Source organism: Meleagris gallopavo, chromosome 2 (genome assembly GCF_000146605.3).
Source record: "Meleagris gallopavo isolate NT-WF06-2002-E0010 breed Aviagen turkey brand Nicholas breeding stock chromosome 2, Turkey_5.1, whole genome shotgun sequence".
Classification (NCBI taxonomy): Eukaryota; Metazoa; Chordata; class Aves; order Galliformes; family Phasianidae; genus Meleagris; species Meleagris gallopavo.
Window position 1 is genome coordinate 32,805,692 of NC_015012.2, and position 20,921 is coordinate 32,826,612.

At 47.6% G+C, this 20,921-nt stretch overlaps 1 protein-coding gene across 1 annotated transcript; it reads left to right on the top strand.

Annotated features, from left to right (window-relative positions):
- AARS2 (alanyl-tRNA synthetase 2, mitochondrial) lies at positions 1-15,912 on the top strand (the record flags this gene model as incomplete). The annotated part of the gene is given in 23 exon segments (XM_010706968.3): positions 1-45; positions 135-228; positions 231-322; positions 602-747; positions 1,516-1,710; positions 2,207-2,351; positions 2,777-2,922; positions 3,217-3,325; positions 3,926-3,964; positions 4,699-4,810; positions 5,364-5,491; positions 6,223-6,376; positions 8,152-8,321; positions 9,277-9,390; positions 9,803-9,943; positions 10,151-10,288; positions 10,685-10,794; positions 11,804-11,912; positions 13,287-13,412; positions 13,805-13,915; positions 14,707-14,790; positions 14,911-15,021; positions 15,388-15,912. Coding segments are annotated over 23 exon segments (2,784 nt in total), but the record flags the coding sequence as incomplete, so codon positions are not given.
- Between the last annotated feature and the right edge of the window lie 5,009 nt (positions 15,913-20,921).

Consider the following 20,921-nt stretch of genomic DNA (forward strand, 5'->3'; position numbering starts at 1 on the left):
CGCCGCGACCCGACCCTCCTTTTCGTCAACTCGGGCATGAACCAGGTGCGGGCCCAGCCCTTCCCGGATTCTCTGCCTGCATGAGCGTGGGTAGCAGCCGGCGATAGCAGGTGTCTCTTTCCCGTGCTCTCTAGTTCAAGCCCGTTTTCCTGGGCACGGCGCATCCCCGCAGCGAGCTGGCGCAGCAGCGGCGGGTGGTGAACAGCCAGAAGTGTGTGCGTGCTGGGGGAAGCACAACGACCTGGAGGACGTGGGCCGTGACACCTACCACCACACCTTCTTCGAGATGCTGGGGAACTGGTCCTTTGGGGATTACTTCAAGGTGAGGTGGCAAGTGCAAGTCCTCACCTGGGGAACGTGCAGGCCTTTTCTTACAGTATCGTAGCTGTACTGTGATACCAATGCTGCACTCTGTCATGGTGCTACAGCTCCAAACTCTGTGGCGTGAAGCTGGGGGGGTCAGGTCCTATGCTGAATCACTGCAAGTGCTTACAGAGAGCTAGAGCTAAACAAGCTTCTTTGGTGCCTGTCGTTTTGAAGAACTCCCTTTTCTCACTCCACTCTATATTCCTGTGCTTCCTTTGTATCCCTGTCTGCTCAGGAGGAGGCGTGTAGCATGGCCTGGGAGCTCCTGACAGAGGTCTATGAGATCCCAAAGGATCGTCTCTACGTCACATATTTTGGCGGAGACTCTTCACTGGGGCTGAGCGCAGATGAGGAGTGCAGGGATGTATGGCTCAGCTTGGGGTAAGCATGCTAGAGAAGGAGCTTTGAGCATTATATACTGACATCCCGGACTCCACAGTCTCTCATTTGTTCTTTAATTGATGGAAGACAGCTGTGGCAGCCAAAAATTGAGTCTTCAACTCATTTAATTGTTTCTTCCTTTGGGTTACTAAAAGTTGGACTCTTCATCCTCTGGATCATTTTACCTTTAAGCTACTGCTCAGGTGCAGTTGGTCTGTGGCTGTATGCCTCTGGCTTTCTAACCTGGATGCAGTGTGCTAAAGATGTCTGTGGTCCTTTACTTCTTCTCCACGAGGAGTTGTGCAGTCTGCATTCTGCTAGCAATTGCTGCTTTAATGTGAGGATAAAGCCACTGCAGTTTGGGAGTTTGTTCTAGGCTGTATGTGAGCTTTGGGCCCAAGGCAGCCAGCTCAGTGCTATTTGTAATGGTCAGTCTTGTTCCTCATGTCATGGCCCTAGTGCAATTCTTTCCAAAGAGAAAAGTGGCTCCATGAACCCAGTGACACATCTGCCTCCATCAGCAGGAGCCAGGCTGGTTTTGATGGCCATTCTCAGCACTAACTAGGGTCCTATCTGGTTTGATACAGCTTTTTGCTGCTAAGGATGCTAATTCTATGCGGACAGAAGCAAACAAGTCCTAATGTGTTTGGATTCTGAGTTTGTAGTAGTCAGGGAGGATCTATCCTTTTAATTTTCCTCGTGATATAGTCTAACATGTGCTTTGCATGTGCGCACCAACATTGCCATCTCTGTTGTTTGCCTTTCCAGAGTGCCTGCCAGCCATGTGCTGCCTTTCCCAATGAAGGACAACTTCTGGGAGATGGGTGACACAGGTCCCTGCGGTCCTTGCACGGAGATCCACTATGACCATGTGGGTGGTGGTAGAAATGCTTCAGCACTGGTGAACCAGGGCAGCCCTGATGTAGTGGAGATCTGGAACCTGGTCTTCATGCAGTATAGCAGGTACCAGGAATCTCCTCTGAACTCCAGTGCCTTTCTCTGTTACATGCCATCTGAATCATGCTTTTAGGCACCTCACTTCTTTCCAGGAGGTGGCAGTAGAGAAGCAAAGGAGAAGCTGGGAGGATGTGTCCTCTGAGACTCGTGGTTCTCCTTAGCTTTTATCCACTCTTACTTTAAATTATTATACCAGAGATCAGGTCTGCAGCAGTGCAGAGAAACTTGCAGGGTGAGAATACTGCTGTTTAGAAAAACCCTTTTTCGACCCACTGTAATATATGCTGATGATCTGATGATCAGAGCCTGGCTACCAGTCAATGCCAAGGCAGGCTGTTGTTAGTCTTGTCCCTGGGTATCGTGTGTTGGATTACCTGCTGTTTCTATCCCCTGTCACTCTCTTATTGCACTCCCATCTTCTGCAACTCAAGTACATCTCTTCTTTGCCCAGAACTGACTGGTGCTTTTCTTCTGCCTTTTATTTTTCCTAACTTGCTGACAGAGAGGTGGAAGGGAATTTGCTTCCCTTGCCTCAGCACCATGTGGATACAGGAATGGGCTTAGAAAGGCTGGTGACAGTTCTGCAGAACAAACGATCCAACTACGACACAGATCTCTTCACTCCCATCTTGGATGCCATTCACAAGGTGATCCTGTTTAGAGTCACAGCTAAGTGAAAGCTCTTCTGGAGCAAGCTATTTGCCTCGTGCCATACTACAGCCTTGCCTTCTTTACACAATATTGTGAGACAGGAGGTATGTCTGGCCAGGCCCCAGACAGGGAAACTCAGGGTAACTTCCACACTGGAAATCCACTAGTAAAGCAGCATTGATGATCCATTTTTAATTCGAAGTGTCTTAGATTTCTTAGGGCCAGGACATTGGCTGACCTGTCTTAGGTACAAAGCTTTTGGTCTCTAATGTTCTGGAAGGATTTAATCAATTTGTCTTAGATTCACTGAGTAGTTGACAAGCATGATGTCAAGTGTAGCTGGCTGCCTGTTGCATTGGAACTTTTCCTTCTGCAGCCTTTCTCTTCTGCTGATCTGTGGTCTCCTCACTTTCTCTTTCAGGGCTGTGGGGGGCCCAGATACCAAGGTCTGGTTGGGAATGCGGATGTTGGGCACGTGGATATGGCCTACCGTGTGGTGGCAGATCATGTGCGGACCTTGTGTGTATGCATCACTGATGGCATCTACCCAGGCTTCTCTGGAGCAGAGTAAGGATATGGAAACAGCATAGTTTCCAGTAGGGAAATTAGGTCCAGAAGGGAATTTGAGCCAAGGGAAAGTGATAATGTGGACCAAAGATATGGAGAGATTCATGTGAGAGCCTGAAAGAGGTTCAGACCTGCATCTCATCCTTGGATTAGGTATAGAGTATGTGGAGCAGCCAACCTTTGGCAGTTAGGTCAGGCCAAAGAGGGGTTGCGTGTGGGGGTGCATTGGATTGTGGGTGCTGGGCAGAGATGCTCACATGCTGCTTGGGGAATTGAATTCTGCCCTGCTTTCAGACTGGTGCTGCGTCGGATTCTGCGCAGGGCTGTTCGCTTTTGTTCTGAAGTCCTTCATGCTCCACATGGGCTTTTGGCCTCCCTTGTGCCTACTGTAGTGGAAGTGCTGGTAAGTAAGAACTACTGCTTTAGGGAAGACAAGTATCAGACATTCTCTTCAGCTCCATGTCCGTATCCTGTACAATGTCAGGAGACAACCTTGGACAGAACAGAGTACCAGCAGGATATATCTGGTGCATTATAACAGTAAACATTTCTTGTCTGTGGATCATTTGTGATGGGGAACTGTGCTATTGTAACTAATGATACAGTCAGCAGCCCAAATAAGCATAAATATATGCAAGTATACACTTGCTTCCTGAGGGCAGCAGTTTCCAAGCTGTCATATCTGGTTAAAGCTTTCTGAGATTGGTCTCCATGATTTCTAACAACATCCTAAGTGACAGTGCTTTCTGTCATTGGGAATGGATGTGTTTGCCACAGAGGTGCTGTGCAAGGGCTAGCTGAGTAGGGTTATGGGGAGACAGACAGGAGACAGCAGCTGTAAGTATGGATGTGACTCTCCCACTGTGAAACTGTCTCTGAGGCACTGGAGCTTCATTCATTCTCAGCTTCATGAGACACCTCTGTAATGTTTGTGACATTCTTTGAGATCCCCCAAGGAAGCTGCTGAGGTTGGTGTTACCTCTAACTGATACTCACTCTACAGGGAGATGCCTATCCAGAGCTGAGGAAGAACGCAGACCAGGTAAGCAATGCAGAAACCCTGGAAAGAAACCTCCCTCCCTCATGGACTTTGTAAGGCACTATTCTCAGAGGCAGAAGCCAGCCCTTTCACAGATCTTAGCTGGAGGATTTTGCATAGCCTACTCCATAGCGAGGTTCTCATGTATAGGCTGGGATGTGTTGGGACCATTTCCGCATCGTGGGCACTGCCTGGGCTTGAGAAATATATTTAGTGGACTTTGTTGTGGGAGCTCTATTAGATCATTAGCAGGGACTCCTTGTTCTGATAAAATCAGCTGTTGCTCTGAAAAAGCTAGGGCAGCTATTTTGTTGAATGCAAGTACAGCCTGTTCTAGCCTGAGTACCCTTTGTCCAAAGTGGCTTGGGGATTTAAGGCTAGTCCCTGCTTGCTTCTGCTGACAGCAGCTGTGAAAGGCAATTTCTCTGTTTCAGCCATGCAATTTTAATTGGGTCACATAACGAATGTGTAACAGGGAACATTTGTCAGCATCCATCTCTTCCCAGGTGGATGGTAAGTATTATCAGGGATGGTGATAGGAGGAATAATGACTTTGACACTGTTTAATAGTGCATCAGAGATACAAAATAATGGATGCTGGTTCAAGCAGACAGAGCACCCATTAGACATCCACTTGATTGCTTTGAGCTGTCTCTAGCAGCGAGCCCAGAGGTGGCAGGGCTGAGCTGAGCTGGAGAGTGATGTTATGGTTATCCCTTCTTCTGTTCCTTGGGCAGGTTATGGATATCATCAATGAGAATGAAGTTGCTTTTCTGTCCTCCCTTGAGCGTGGGAGGCGCATCATTGAGCGGACAGTGCAGCAGATGAAGCCTTCTGCAAATTTCCCAGGTAAGCCTCCTACTTCAGCCAAGTTGCACTTAAAGATGGTTTGATCCAGGTCACTGCAAGCATTGTGGTCAAAACTGTAGCTACCCTCCTATGTGTGCTTTTGATGACATTCCAGCCTTGGGCATTCCAAAGCCAAATTTAAAAGCAGATATTGCTCCCTTCTCTAGACTGCAATTGTTTCCTAGTACATCATTCCCACAACGAACCAGGCATTGGGAAAGTTAGAAACTCCCTTTGCTGCTTTATTGATTAACTGGATTCTTACAAGACACAGCTGAAAGGAGGTGCCCAGGGCACAACATAGGAGCTGCCTGCTTAGATGTGTTGGACTGAATATTGGCAGAGATGTGGCTAGCAGCTGTGTTTGTACTCAGTCCCATACTAAAAACTGTGTGGCTTCTCTGCCCTTTCTCATTATCAGTTCATTTGCACACAGCCCGCGTGAACCCAGTTTCGAAAGCACACGTCAGATTAGTCCCACTCAAGCAACTTTGGAGATGCCTTTATCTCCCATGCTCATGCATAGTTCATATCCTTCATTTTTGTTCTGCAGCTGAAGTAGCCTGGTCTCTCTATGGGAATTTGGGGTTCCCCCTGGATCTGATTGACTTGATGCTTGAAGAAAAGGGAATCTGTTTGGATTCAGCTGCTTTTAATGAGCTTGTTCTAGAGGATGCTAAGGTAAGAGACACACTCTTCATGAGGATAATTCAGAGCCTACCCTCTCCTGTGTGCCCAGAGTCAAAATTCCTGTCGCTACTGAGGCTTCTTAGATGCACCACAGGGCTATGCCCCTTTTCCCTGAAGGGGAAGTGAATCTGAAGCAGCAGTTGGTTCCCACTGCTCTTGCCTGTAGTTGTAGAACTGAGAAGTATTTGTTGGTGATTCTTTTCAGATGAGTATCAGTGTTGTACAATATTGGTTGGAATGGAGGTTGTCACAGAATTACATACGTTAGGGGCAACCTCTCGTAGTCATGCAGTTCAACGCTCTCAAAGCAGAGCCAGCTTGGATAGCCCAAACAGCAAGTGATTTATGAAGAGTTTATATAACCCCCTCAAGTTCCGTAGTGCTGGAAGATTTGTACTGCCTGCCTTGTACAGTAATCAGATCAAGGCCTCACTGTTCTGAGCTTTAATGGCCTTGAAGTTTCATAGCTACAAAGCAAGCTGTGCAGGTAGTGTTATGTTATCTGTTGCTTATGGCTTGCCTGAAGGCTAGCACTGAGTTGTATTGAGTGCTTGTAAGGCTGGAAGGGACAGGTTGGTTTAGCATAGCCTGCGTCAGCATGGAGCTAAGTTAGCCTTTCCCAGGAAGATGACAGAAGCTGCTTCTAGCCTTAAAAAGCTCCAGTTACTGGTTTTTATTTCCCCAGCTACCTTGCATCTAACTTTGCCTTTACTCTGCTGCAGCGGAAGGCTCGTGGCCCACAGGAAGGGCAACAGCTGGAAGGCACTGTTGTGCACCTCGATGTGCACTCTCTGGCTCAGCTACAGAGAGACAACATACCTGCTACTGATGACTCTCCAAAATACTCCTACAAGCTTGGGCAGCACGGGCAGTATGGTAAGTGTCAAGATCCCATGCGTTGGGCAAACTCTGCCTAAGGGAGCAAGAATCCCTCATGACCCTGCTGTTACTACCTGGTACATGCAGGAGAAAACGTACTTCTTAGTTCAAACCTGTCCACCTTTCTGCTGCATCTTTTCTTGGCCCTCGTAACTTTTCTCAGAGTAGCTGCTGTTATTATTGCTGGGCTGGTAATAAGGCTGTGAGAAATGGGTAGGTCTTACCATGCAATGCTGAGGCAGTGACTGCTGGTTTCTGCTAGAGATGAGTCCGTCCCCAGCAATCAGGCTTCTGAGTTGAGTGCTGTGAAGAATGAAGATTATGCAAGGTGTTTTGGTAGGTGCTTAAAGCTGTGCTCTTGCTATTTCTTTGGCGGGCCACTAGATGCCAGTGCAGGCTTTTTGTCTTCTGAGATAAATGGGGCTGCTGATGCTCTAAGGAAAGCATAAAGCTGAACCACAGAGAGTGAGAGGTGGTGTGGCTGTCGCAAGCAATTAGATAGCTGTGTACAGCCTGTTATCCAGTGTACTGATGACAACCCACATCAAGCAAAATATGAGGTAGTTCAAACTATACAGCAATTGTGTTGCTCAAACTAGACAAACTACAGAGAGAGCACAGTGGAGGCACTGGCTGAATTTACTAAACTAGCACTATCTTGCTTCATCAGTCACTGAATCATGGAATAATTCAGACAGGAAGGAATCTCTGAATGTCCAGTCTCTTGGTCTAAGGAGGATCAGCTTCACACTCAGAACAGGTTGCTTGGGGTCTTCTTTGATTAGGCTTTCAGTATCTTTAAGGATGAAGATCCCACTGCTTCTCTGGTCCTTGTTCCATTTTTATTTTTTTTAATCACTCTTAGCCTGAAAGATTTTTTCCTTATGTACAGCCAGAATTCCTTGCACTCTGGCTGTTGTCTCACAAATGCCACATACAGAAGTGAATAACCATTTTCCTTGACCTAACTGTGTGTTCGTACAGCCCAGCCGGTTGCAGTCTTCCTTTCTGCAAGGGCACCCTGCTGACTTGTGTTCAGCTTGCCCTTGAAAAGCCCAAGGTTGTTCTCAGTCCATTTCTTTGGCCTGCCAAGATCTCTCTGAAAAGCATCCTTGGTCTTCAGTGTATCAGCCAGTCTCACCAATTGCTGCCAGACACAAGCAGGATAAGCATACATCCCATCCTGTCATAGACAGTCGTTAATGAAGATGTTAAAATGTGTTGGCCATAATTTCAGTCTCCAGGTAGCTCTCCTAATATCAGTTGGACTTCAAAATATTGAGCAGTTTTTTCTGGGGCCCAACTGTCCAGCCAGTTATACACTTGCCTTATGGTCCACCTGCCCAGTCCATATTTCCTGAGTTTGATTTCAAGAATGCTATGACAGAGTAGCTTCTTTAATCAGGGAAGGTGACCTCCCTTGTCCATCAAGCCAATTTTCTCCTTGTCGAAGGCTGTCATGCAAGTATGCAATATGACACGATGCAGGCATGTCCACCATGTCTTTCTTGAGCTCCTGTGAACCTAGATTGGGTATCCCTGAACTGTTACCTGCTCTACAGTGGTAAAGTTTGGATGACTTGATTCTGAATAGCAGATCCCTTGTCGTTTTGGCCAATAGTTGTTCCTCTCTGATCAAGTCAAAGGAAAGTGCTAGCTTTCATTATAGACTGTGTGTTGGTAGGAATGGCACAGAGAAATGGTGCCTCTTTTCATGGTGTGATCTGATAGGGTGCTTGCACTGATTGCTGCCATCTTCTTCTCCTTGGCAGAGTTCAGCCCGTGCCAGGCCACCATCCTGATGCTGTACAGAGATCAGTCTCTTCAGAAGGAGGTCGGGGCAGGGCAGCACTGTGGTGTCATCTTGGACAGGACTAACTTTTATGCAGAGCAGGGTGGGCAAGACTCTGACCAAGGTTACCTGATACGCTTAGGACAGCAGGTGAGACACTTTGCTGGTGGAACCCAAGGTTTCCTAGACAATGAGGCCAGAGTTCTCCAAGTGATGGGCCATTTTATTGTCTTAATTTGCAAGCTGCTAACTCTTGACAGTTTTCCTGTCCGTGCCTTGGGGTTGGTGGGCTAGGGGAGAAACAGCAGTAATCTCACAGAAGTGGGTGTACAGCTCTGGTTGTCTCTCTCTCTCAGTTCTTTACGATTTCTTCTTGCTGTGAAAGTCTTGGAAGTATTCCTAGGATTTCCTTCGATGTGTTGCACTCTTAACAGCCACAGCAGCAATGCAAAGAGAATGCAATTAATAATCTGAGAGTCCGTGAGAAGAGTAACTGGTCTCTGGGCAGTCCTAGACAACTGCACGCAGTGCCCAACTGAAGACATATTAGAAAATCCCTTATTTCTCTGAAAAGCATGTAGAGAGGATTCTACTTCTGAAGCAAGTTTTTTTTACCCTGCCAGAGGAAGGGCTTTGGCCCTAGTTATGTGGGATGCAGTATTTCTTCCCTCTCACATTCCAGCTCTTAAGAATCTTTGGGCACTGATGCTGCCTTTTCAGCCTTACAGAATGCAATAAGCGCATCTTCCTAAGCTGAAGGGGGGATTGAGTTCCTCTTGCCGGCCTGATGAGGCAGAAGTGACACTTTGGATGCCTGAGACATGTGCCTTGGCATTTTCTCATGGGCAAACATCCCTGTTAGGAAAATTCATTAGCACAGTTGGTGTGGCTGCCTCTACACTGCAGACTGGCAGTCTCAACGTGTGCAGTGATTGGCTGGATGCAGGGAAGGGATGAGGCACTCTGGTTATGTTGGTTTGTCCCTACTTTTCCCATCCCATTCCTGTCTCTTTGGAAGTAATAAGAGTTATGTTTCCCAGTAAGGTCAAATAGGTATCTAGGATGTTCTGTGTCCTAACTCACTTTTCTGTTTCTCTTTGCTCAGGACGTACTCTTCCCTATAGAGTCAGTTCGTCTCTGTGGTGGTTATGTGATCCATGAAGTCACTGCTGTAGAAACCCTGCGTGCTGGAGACCAAGTGCAGCTCTTTGTGGATGAGGTAATCTTAACCCTTTCCCAGCCTCGCTTTGAGAGTCTTGTGAAGTCCTGAGTAAGCTATTCATATCAGAGCCTTGTCTCTTGACTGTTCTTTATTACAACATGCAGCAGGAGGGGGAAACTTGCAAATGACTTTGTCTGTAGTGTGCTATGAGCTGCAGGTCTGTCTGAAAGTATCCAGTCTAGCTTTTGCTGTTTTACAGAGGTCATCCCGTGGGAAAAGAAGTTATATATATGCCTGGTAGCATAAATTCATTTGACAGCTGTGCTACTTGTTTCTGTTGTTGTTTTTTTTTCCACCATCATCTCCCATCCATTCACATACAACCTTCATCTTATCTCTTTGTGCCATCATCTGCTCCCCCAAGGTGTGAAGAACCAGCACTCCATGCTAAATCATCTGGTGCTTTCAGGTCCAGCGGCTGGCCTGCATGACAAACCACACTGCTACCCACTTGCTAAACTTCGCTCTACGCCATGTTCTGGGTGACAGCACAGAGCAACGAGGCTCCCATGTGACAGCAGAACAACTGCGCTTCGACTTTAATGTCAAGGTGACTGGACTTGTGTTTCTTTGGTTCTCAGCAGTGCCAGTACCCCAGTACTAGCCTTCTCTTCGAGGGTTTTTTCTCCTCTCACTGTAGTCACTTGATGCTCACTATTGCCTTTTACAAGCAGGGAAGATGAGACATGGGAAAGTAATGTGTCCAAGCTCCTTTGTTCTCAGGAGGCTTCTCCTGAAGGCAGACTTACTTCCTCAGGGCCCTGTGACCGTGGAGCAGCTGCAGCAAGTGGAGCAGGTGGTCCAGAATGTGATCAAGCGAAATGAGGCTGTGTATATGGCTGAGGTCCCACTTGCACTGGCAAGAAGAGTTCAGGGACTCCGTGCTCTAGACGAGGTATGACAGGAGGGCAGGACGCTTCTTTCTGAGCCTTCTCTTTTAGCTGAAATCATCAGGGTCATAAAAGATACTGAAGCAGGAGGTTTCTGTAGGGTAACTGATTCCTAAAACTCGGGGATAAATGGGATGGAGGTGAGCTACATTATGTGTGGAGCACTACATTATAATGTGTGGAGACTGGTGATGCATGGACTTTCCACCCACTTCTTCAGACTTAACAGCTGTTGGCATCACCCAGTTGTTTTTCTCCCCATACAGGCTGTTTATGGTGCCTGACTCTGAAATCACTCTTGAATAGAATAAAGTAAGGCAGGGTTCTGAAGCCATGTGGTTAGTCTGTAAGTGTCCCTGAAGGACTGTATGGTAACTGCTGATCCCTGTCTCCATTGTCAGGGGTATCCAGATCCAGTGAGGATGGTGTCCTTGGGAATTCCCGTGGAGACTGTGCTAACCAGCAACACTCAGGCTGCAATGCAAACCTCTGTGGAGCTCTGCTGTGGGACGTAAGTATCTTTTTACTAATAGTCAAAAAGGTGTATTTGTGGGCAGACTGTGCCCTTGTAATTCTCGAGTTGTTTCCCACCCTGATGCCAAGTCCAGGCCTATGTGAGGATCTCTGTGAGGATCTTCTATACAAGACTTCATATGGGAGCACTGGTGGCTGAGGTAAAGAGATGTTTCCAAGTTCCATACTGTGTTCCTGTGCAACTGGGTTTCTTTACCTGAAACAGGGACAGAGTAGGGTTGTTGTGGAGCTTTCGGAATGCCAGGGTGAGAAAACAGTAATGAAACACAAAGCATTTTTCCTTGTTTCACAGTCTGAAATCCACTTGAAAGCTGCAAGGCTGCAGCAGAGTGTGAAACATGGTTTGTGTCCTTTCACACTTGGTTTGGTTTGGAGCTTGCAGGAGGTCTCCAGACCCAGTCTGGGTAAGACTTTGTAAATCCTTGTAAGAACTACTGTCCAACCTGATTATTTTAGCCCTGTTCTAGCACTAGAGTAGAAGAAGAGTTAATCAATCTTAGTATGATGCTGACATGGAAAAAAATGGAAACAAATTGGCATTTAAGTAGATAAAGCTGGAAATAAGCAAGTTTCTAGTCACTTGGGAGGAGCAGGACAAGAAACTGCATGGGAGTGGAGATGATCGATTCTAATTAAGCTGTCTGAAATAATTGCTTGTGGTAACAGAGTCGTTGAGACACTGTAGTATTCATATCCATTTTTGTATAGCCAAAGAAGAGAGGGAAGGTGATCAGTTCCCTGTGTCAAATATATATATATATATTTGTCAGTAGCCTGTTGGGAAGGTAGCACAAAGATTCTTCTGGAGTAGCTTCAGCTCTGCTGTCTCTTGCTTGACCAGGAGTTTAGGAATGAAAAATGTTTGAAGTTATTGGGACTGAGTAGAGACTGTCCTCCTGAAGATGTGGCTAAAATGAAAGCAGTCGTCCTGATTTCTGTTCCCAGAGAGCAGCTTGTTTCTTTCCTGTTCTCTGTCAACTCTGCAGACACCTTCTACAGACAGGAGCAATGGAGGATCTGGCCATTGTCAGTGAACGTCAGCTTGTTAAAGGGATTAGTCGTGTCATTGCTGTGACAGGGAGACAAGCCAAACAGGTAAGAAAGGAGAAACAGATTTCAGCCGAATCCAACTTTGTAGGCTCCTGTTCGGGCAATTAACTTCCCTCTGCTTGGGCTGGAGCCTCACTGCTATGTCTGATCTCACTTTCTCTTTTACCCCTGAACACAGTTCAGCTGCTTTCCCTCACTGTTCATATCCACTCCCCAGCTGCCCTAGACTTCAGTCTCTTTGACCTTCGTTCCTTCCCTCAGACCCCCTTTTCCAAGATAGACATTCGGCACAGAGTGCCAGGAGACTTCTGGACTAGAAATTTCAATCACTAGGCAGGTATTTAAAGGTGTAATCCTTTGTGCTTTGGTTTTAGCTCCTATCACAGCTGGACCTGTGCTTCTATAACTACAGGGTTCTGCCCTCATTCTTACAGACTTTTTTCTTCTCTCTTTAGTCTCTTTCCTGCCAAACTGTAATTCTGATCTGATAGGGTCTGTATAAAACGTAAGCAACCTATTACTGTTCCTGTGAGATCTTTGTTGTGTATGCAGAAGTTTCAGGGTCCCTGTGCCTTGACCATTTCCTTACAGGCTGCAGTCAGAGTGACTCACTGCCAGTGGAACTGGGAAGACTAGATGCAAAGCCCACCCCTGCAAATCTATTGCTTTTTGGCTGGCTATCCCCTGCATTGCTCTATTCCTACTGTGTTTTTTTCTTAATGCAGAGAAAGGAAAAGCTGCAGGGCACATCTGTATACTTTGCTGGAAGTGCTAACCTGAAGAGACCCTGAAAGGAGCTAAGTGTTAATTAGACAAGGAAGGCTGTAGGTGTGGGGGAGTATCCTGGAATACGGATGTGTATCCAGCTAGGCAGAGCAGTTCTCTCTGTCCACAGCTTTTCCTATATGCTCTCTGCAGTCCTGGTCTCCCACTACCATTGTGGGCACAAAGAGCAATCAGGGAGTGAAAAAAGCTTGCATTAGCTATTGTTGGTGAAAGCAATAAGAAATGGGCCAAGACCAGCTGAACTCGTCTTCAGGAAATGTCAGGTGTGAGGTTTCTTTAGTTTTAATGTTCTTTAGTTTCTTCAGTCATTAATTTCAATAATGCATTTGTTAATGCACTAAAAAGGGCCTCCCAGTTTTTCTGTCATTGAAATCCTGATGAGGACTTCTTGCTGAAGAAACATAGCTACATGACAGCTTTGGTCCCACAAGTGTGACCATCTAGCAATGGCTGCAGATCTAGAGAAGAGCTCTCTATTCCAGAGTCTCTGGGGGACTGTCATTCTTAAAGCTTGACTGTAGGTGTCTTCCCCCTGGATACTTAGCAGCACTTCAATGCCACCTCCCTCTTTTTTCCATCCCCGATGTTTCTTTCTCTTGCAGCATCTGAAACATTTTCTCTCCCTCTCTCCAGGCCCGAGAAGTAGGTCAGTGCTTGGCTATGGAAGTGGACTCTGTCTCAATACGGATGAAGCAGAGGAGCAGCACCTCTGTTCTCGAGATGCAGAACCTCTCCAAAGAAGTGGGACAGTTAACCAAAGTAAGGATTACATTCCATACAGAAAAATCCCAGCATTTGCTGACTCTTGAGACAAAATGACTTCTCTAGGAAATTCACATATTACTATGGTCAATAGAAAGAAGCTGCAACTTGCTGGTGCCTCTGTTTACAAAGATTTCAACTCATGTCTTGGTGCCTCTGCTCCCAGAGGGAACATTGAAGAAGAGTTAAGCAGTAAAAAAGGGTTTCCAGGCTTTTCCCCAGGTTTTAGATGCCTAGCTGAAAAAACTGTTGCAGTGAGTGACTGGCATGATCAGGTATTTGTATAGGAAAGTCTGGAAAGAGGACAGGCTCCAGTCTGAGCTTCCAGAGAACAAGCAGTTTATTTCTAGTTACAATTCAGTATCTTTACAAAGCAGACTGTCTTGCAGGTGGTGGCCAGCACTACAATGCCCCAGTGGCAGAGAAAAGAACTGCAGAGCATCCTCAAATCGCTGCAGCGAACCGCCAACACAGCCATCAAGAAACTGGAGATGCAGCAGGTACTGTGAAAGCAGCACACTCACTGTAGCTTGCTAATAGCACTGTGATGTCCACCAATGAACCTCATGTATTTGTCACAGTTCACTGCAATTCAGTGTCTGGAGTCTCATCAAAAGGCAGGGGAAAGTGGGTGCAATCACACAGTGCAGTGTAAGCCCTGTATTGAGTTGATTTCACTGACAGGGCTGTTGTTCATAAAATGCAGTGACTTGACTGCATTTCTGGCATGTGCAAAATCCTGATATCTGTCCTATCTGTGAGGATAGGACTTCTTGCAAATACCAGCGGGTAGATAGGCATTGCCTGCTTGTTAATGCATGGAGAAGATGACATTGCCCTGAAAATGGTCTTTATAAGATCATGCAGTAGAGTGGCAGAAGAGCCTTTCTCTCGTTCATATGGATGTTGCTGTGATTTTTCCACTGTATTTGTTACTAACTTACATGATTATATTAAAAATCCTTACGAAATTCTTATTGCAGACTTAATGTTCTCCTTTACTTAAAGTAGCAGTATCTTGTCAAAGGAACTTGCCTTTATACATGTGGCAGTGCAAAGGCCAAGGAGAGAGTCTGAGAACTGAACATGTCACTGTCCCTTTTGAAATCTCTGCTTGCTTTTGAGGCAGGAGGGTTGTACAGGTCTCCAGACTTCTGCTAACATAAATCTCCCCTCTGTCATACAGAACAGCACTTCCACTCCCTGTATACATGTGTTGCACGTTTATATACTCCTCCCAGTCACCTATGCCACCTGTAGCCACTCAAGTGCTGTGTGCTTCTTCCTCCAGGCTGAAGAGAAGGCACAAAGGCTGCTAGCAAAACACTGCAACCAACCTGTCATTATTGATACTGTCCCAGCTGACTCCCTGTCTGTGAGTAAAGCACATTGTGTGTTGGTCCAGCAATACTTCAGAGGCTGGCTGCAGTCAAAGGTAGCTGCACAGCATTCTCCTTTGCTGTAGCCTGATCCTGCCTTTTCCTTCCTCTCCTAGATCCTAATGAAGGTAGTGAACCAGCTTTGTGACAAGTCACCTGGCACATCAGTCCTGCTGCTCAGCCCTCAGGATTCTGGGGAGGTGCTCTGTGCCTGTCAGGTGTCCAAGGTAAGCAGAACCCTGGCAGAGTCACATAGAGCCTGCCTGCAGAGGAGGACTGGGTACACTGCTCAATAGGTCCCAGCTGAGTTTTTTCCTGGGTTTCTACCTAGTGTCGCTGATTTATTATGTTGAGGAATGACCAGAAATGACTGTACTGGGACCAGATAATCTTCCAGTTTTTGCTGGGCACAAATATCCCTAGATCCACATGTTTGCCCAGTGGCAGGACGTAGCGCTAACACGTAAGCTCAGTCTCCTCTCAGTCACGTCTCCCCCGGGTAGCGAGGGTCCAGGCTGGGTGAGAGGAGAAAGGTGTTCCTTCTTCCAGACTGCAGAGTGCTCTACAGACCAAAGTGTGTGTCTCTTCCCCAGAATTGCCTCCCCGTGTTCTCTGCTGCTGACTGGGCCGTGGCTGTTTGTACACAGATGGAAGGCAAGGCAGGAGGTTCTCCTGTCGTCGCTAAGGGCAGTGGAAATGCCAAGGGCATGCAGGGAGCCCTGACTACTGCTCTGGAATTCGCTCGGAGTAAACTCTGAAATAACTGATGCTTTGGTAGCAGGACAGCTGTAAGCTATGTGGATTCTTGATGCAGAGTTGATATGAAAGGTGTGGCAGCTCTCACAGTGAACACTGCTGCAACCACTGCGTTGGAGCACCTGGCACCTGGCACCTGGCCATCAGGGCTGAGCAGAGAGTCTGTTCCTGATGCCACTAACAGAATGATGCTGTCTGTCCTCAGCACGGGCATATGGGGATTGAGCCTCAGAAGGCACCAGCTTCTTCTTCTGGAATAGTGCAGTTCTTGTCACGAGACCAGTACTGGGAAGTTCTGAGAGCATGACTGTCTTATTCCAAAGTTATTAAAGGATGGAGAGTGTTTGATCTCTCTGATGTTTTGTTGAGTGTTTTTTCTCATATCTGCGCTTTTTTTTTTTTTTCCCTGTCCCTGTAAACCCAGAAAGCAACATATGCTCTAGTCTAAGCAGTCCAATCCTGCTGAAGGACTCACCACACCCTTCCCTGATAAAAATACTACTATAATTTAGAAATGGGAAAAAGAGTTCTCCTCGCCTGTGTGCTTGACCTTTTGCATAGCCTATGCAATGGTTAGTACTGTAGTCAGTCCTTGGTACTAACGCACAAAGGGAAAAAGCCATCCCAACCTCCACCTCTTTGCTTTGAGTGCACATTCTTACACATTTCTTACTTCTGCTCCTTTTTAAATCCTTTCCTTTCACACTGCTTCCTCAGACTTCACTGTTAGAGTGATGCCTCGAGTTGCTGGCCAGAATACCTTTGTGTTAGAAACCAGCCTAAATAGGGAGGTCACACGTGGTAGCTGATTGGGAGGTACAACAGGATAGTGATGCAGAAAGGCTTCACTCTGTGAGCCGGAGCAGCAACCTGACACAGATGAATTTCACCAGCAGATAGGACTGCCTGGCATGGTGGAATTAGGAGGAGGCAGTATCTATGTGCTCTAGGGCGTGGGGGGCTGGAAGAACAGTGATGTTAGTGGGTGAGAAGCAGAAAGAGCGTAGCGGGAGTTAGAATGTTAGTTATGTGAGAATGTTTGAAGCTGTGAAAGAAGGGCACTCCCACAGTGGTGAGGATGATGAGCCAGGAAGTGATTTTTAGCAGCTTTGGTAGACCGACATAATGAGCTTCTGGTAGCTGAGAGCAGACTGTTAGGTGGCTGAGGTAGGCAGGGTTCTAACAGTGTTGCATGGCTGGAACAGAACTGAGCTTCACGTGCATGACCCAGCAGTAACACTTTGGTCAGAGGGATACAGCAGTGCACTTGCACTCAGCTGCTACTCTCAGCTTAGGTTTGTAGGGCAAGCTCGGCAGGCTGATGTATTTGCCCATTGCTCAGTTGTCACATAAATAAGGCAAAGTAAAGAGGATATAGTGGGGAATGACTGTTTCCTGATTAGAGACATCTGCAACTTTTCTTAGCAGTCTGCATCTGCTGTGAGCAGAGCCTCCTCTCTTCAGTGAACAACAGTCTCCTTGGGGAGAAAGGTGGTGGATTTAATTGTGTTCAGAGGATGAGGGATTTCCTTCCTCATCTCAGCAGCTGTCCTGTCCCAAATCTAAGACTTAGTATCACTCCTACACATCTTTTCTTAGTGCCAGAAAGGTGGCTGTCTAAAGAGCAGGAGCTTGCACTTGGTTAAGTGCCTGATACTGATACGACATCTTGGAGACAGAAGGAATGGGGAGCAACCTAGAGAGGTGTCTTATGTTTCACCACAGCACTGACAGCTCCTACATCTGCACCAAGAGGATAGACCTTAGGCCTCCTTCATTAAACATTACTTCCATCCAGGGAGCTTAAGGTTGAGCTTTTAGTAAAGGAGATGGTGAGCTGAGGTTCCTGGGTATCGGGATGACTGGGACAGTTCATGCCATCAGTTAAAAATACTGTTAATGTCTGTTTTTGAACAGCTGCTGTATTTCATTCCAGCCACAGCAGTACCAGGTATGGGGAAGGGAAAGGAATGCTGTGTCTTACTGGGAAAATGCTTTTCCCATTTGCTTCTGCATTCATGTTACTATATTAATAGCTACTGCTAGAGATGATGTCTCCTCTTGGTATTGGAGTAGGTGTGTGAAGAGGAGGAGAGGCTGAGCTGCTTCTGCATCATATTCCAAAAGCAGAGCCTGAGCTTGCCAATAGCAGTCTTACTAGTTATTTAACCTTTTTTTTTTTTTTTTTTTTTTAAATTTTCAACTTTAAAGCTGCTGGCACCTTGTAAATTTTTGCCTGGTCCCTTAACATGCAGGGATCTGTGTGCTGACCTTCAAGGTAATGTCTCTGTAGACAGCGAAGATGCAAGTCGAGCCCCTACCAGTGTTCACCTGGCCAGCCAAGGGCTGCTGCAGCAGAGACTTCCAGAGCAGTGGTGGTGTCCTCGGGGGCTTTTTGAAGGTCTCCTGTCTCCACTGCAGGATCTGATGGACTCTCAGCACTGGGGGAGGAGCCTGCTGAGATGAGTGGGTAGCAGTGACCCAGCTGTATGACATCCCAGCTCTGTTACCCTCCTCCTGTATCCCGTGGAAAAAGTGGCTCCCCACACCAGAGTGGCAGAGCCAACCCCACCATGAGAAATAAGCCCCAGGTGTCCTGAGCAGAGGCATGAAGGAAAAGTTTCCTCTTTCGGAGCCTGCGGGGATTTTAATGGGTCATCAACGAGGTTGCAGCATAACTAAGTCATGCTCTTGATGTAGCTCTGTAGCACAAAACCTGCCCTGTAACTGAAGGAAAGAAAGCATCTCATCCTACCAAACACAGTTCTGTGGAGGCACCGGGGCTCCTGCAGTAGAAATGCTGGTTTCTGAGATGTGGCTGTGCTGGATCATCACTGATCCTAGATGAACACATTTCATGCTGTTCTCCTGGCTAAATCCCAGTGTACAGAACTACATCCCCCTCCTCCCATTTTTATTCCACATGAGGACAACACACATCCATCCCATGTTACAGACATAGCTGCCACCTTTCTCTATTTCAGCAGTAGGTAGAGCGGTGCTCAGCTGAGAGAGCTTGAGGGGATGAAACATGAATTTTAAATATAGTTCTCTCACCAAAATAGCAGCCTACATTCCCTTACTAGAGATCTAAGGTGCAAGCAGTTCTCTGTGCACACACTGCAACTCCAAACAGCACAGGCTGTGTGCACACACAGGACAGTGGGAAGTGGGAAACTAATTAAGAAGTGATGAGTTTTTTGCTGTGAACAGGTGCAGTCAAGTTGGCAACTGCTCTGTAAGTCCAGATGGACCTCCAAGGTCCCTGAAGGGCATGTGCAATGCATGTGAGTGCCAGCCCGAATTCCAGGCAGCTACCTGACTTCGTAAAGGACCAACCAACCACATTAGGCCTTGCCTAGCTGGAAGAGCTGCACAGATGGTTTGAGAGCTGGGGTTCTGCAGGCTACATAACCCTCAAACCTAGCAACCATGGGTCCCTGTCCTGCTCTCTGGCAGTGCAGCAGCCTCAGCACAGGGCTGGGATTGGAGGGTACGGAGCCCTAGATAGATTGGTATCTCCAAAGAGAGCCTGCTAGGGAAGGCATCAGGAGTACCTGAAAGGCAGCCTGCAGGGAGAAATGGTAGGACGAGTCACTCAGGGTTTGCTGAGGAGAAGAGCTGGCAGCAGAACAGTGAGCACAGGCCTGGTTTTTCCAGCTGCATGTGTAATCCCACGAGGGTCATCCCCAGCATGTGTCTCAGAGACATCCCCAAGACTCCTGGCATTGCTGCAGGCCTGTGTTTTGCACAGTTCATTGAGCCTATGGGAAGAGCAAAGTTGGAAGTGACCCATAATTGTCCAGCTGCCTTGGAGCCAGAAGAAGCTGAAGACCACTGTCACACTCAATAGAAAGATGGTCACTCCTTATAAACCGCCTCAGTGACATCCCTTCCTAACAGCAGCTGAGAAGGAAGGAAAAAATAGTGAAAATATAGGGAGGAAAGCCTGCAGGGAACATCATGCTGCCTGCTGTGGGTCAGAGCAGCCCCTGGCCCAAAGCACCTCTCCAACCCTGGCTCTGGTGGCCAAGCCCCAGGTGCACGGCTGGGCATGAGCCAGAGCAGCACAGGCATTTCATGGGGAATCCCGGTGCTTGCCTGTGCTGCCTGCCCTTCACAGCCGGCCAGCTCACTTTGTGAGGATGACCATGCTTTGCAGTCAGCTCTGGAGATTCTATTACAGCCCATATTTCTGCGCCACTTGCTGAGAGCAGCAATTGATAGGCTGCAACCCGAGCTCCTCTGGAAAGCACAGCTACAACCATGGGCCAGCCCCGGGTGCTGGGCTGCTGCCGCCCACCACATGTAATGTCTCCCCTGAGATTGCAGAGGGGCTGCAGGGAGGCCTGTACTGTTGCACTGGGGCAGACTGAGCGCAGCTCTGTATTGCACCCTGTGCCCCTGTAGCTCTTGCAATCCCTCCTGCAGGAGTGCTCCAGAGTAAGCTGTGAAGTCCCATCGCATGCAGGCATTCAGGGCTCCAATGAGGGCTGTCATCCTCCAGGCCCTGCTGCCGTTTCAACCCCAAGCCCCACATGTGTTCTCAGCTGGCTGTGACAATCCTGAGGCTGCACAGACCTGGGGTTGCTATTGTAGTCCTCGACACAGGTCCTGCTATCTCCATCTCACTCTGGTCCTCACCCAGCCTCCTCTCACACACTGCCCTCTTCCTTTGCACCAGAGGTTACACGGATTACAGCTCCAGAACAGGAAGATAAACCAGAAGCTACGCAGACCTTCTTTTCACATGGTGAGGAATTATTTACACTCGGGTTGGGATTTGCTGCTCTACTAATTTTGTTGTCTCCTTACTTGTCCCACATTGCAGCCGGCGTTCCCTGCCCACTCCCTTCCTTCACTGCCCCCACTCTCATGCTGCTTCCCCCAGCCCGCTTCGGCCCAAGGAAGGTGAGTCCTCACCTCAAATATCACTGAGTTTTACAAAGGAGATGTAAAACTGTCTGACCTTTAAAACAGCCACATTCTCACATTTCCGCCCCCATCTCAAAGCAGCTCTTTGCTCTGCTGTAACCTTCTCTTCCCTGTCCCAGCATTTATTTATAAGTGCAATCAATAATTAAGGAGCTGCCTGCCTACCTCGGCTGCAGTGTTGACAGAGGCACCGCTGATGCTTCCTGGCTCAGCCTGGCTGCTCTGCTCACTCAGGCTTTTAATCTTCTCCACTGCCTTGCTGGAAACACAGCGACAGCCCACCCAGAGATGGCAACAGCAAGGCCAGCCCTGCCACGATGAGCACTCCCTGTATGCAAAGAGAATCCAGGCGGCTTTCCCTGCAGAGAGGACAAGAGGGCACGAAGAGAGGGCTGGGGCTCTGCCACCCATCACTAGAGGAAGGGAGATGGCAGCT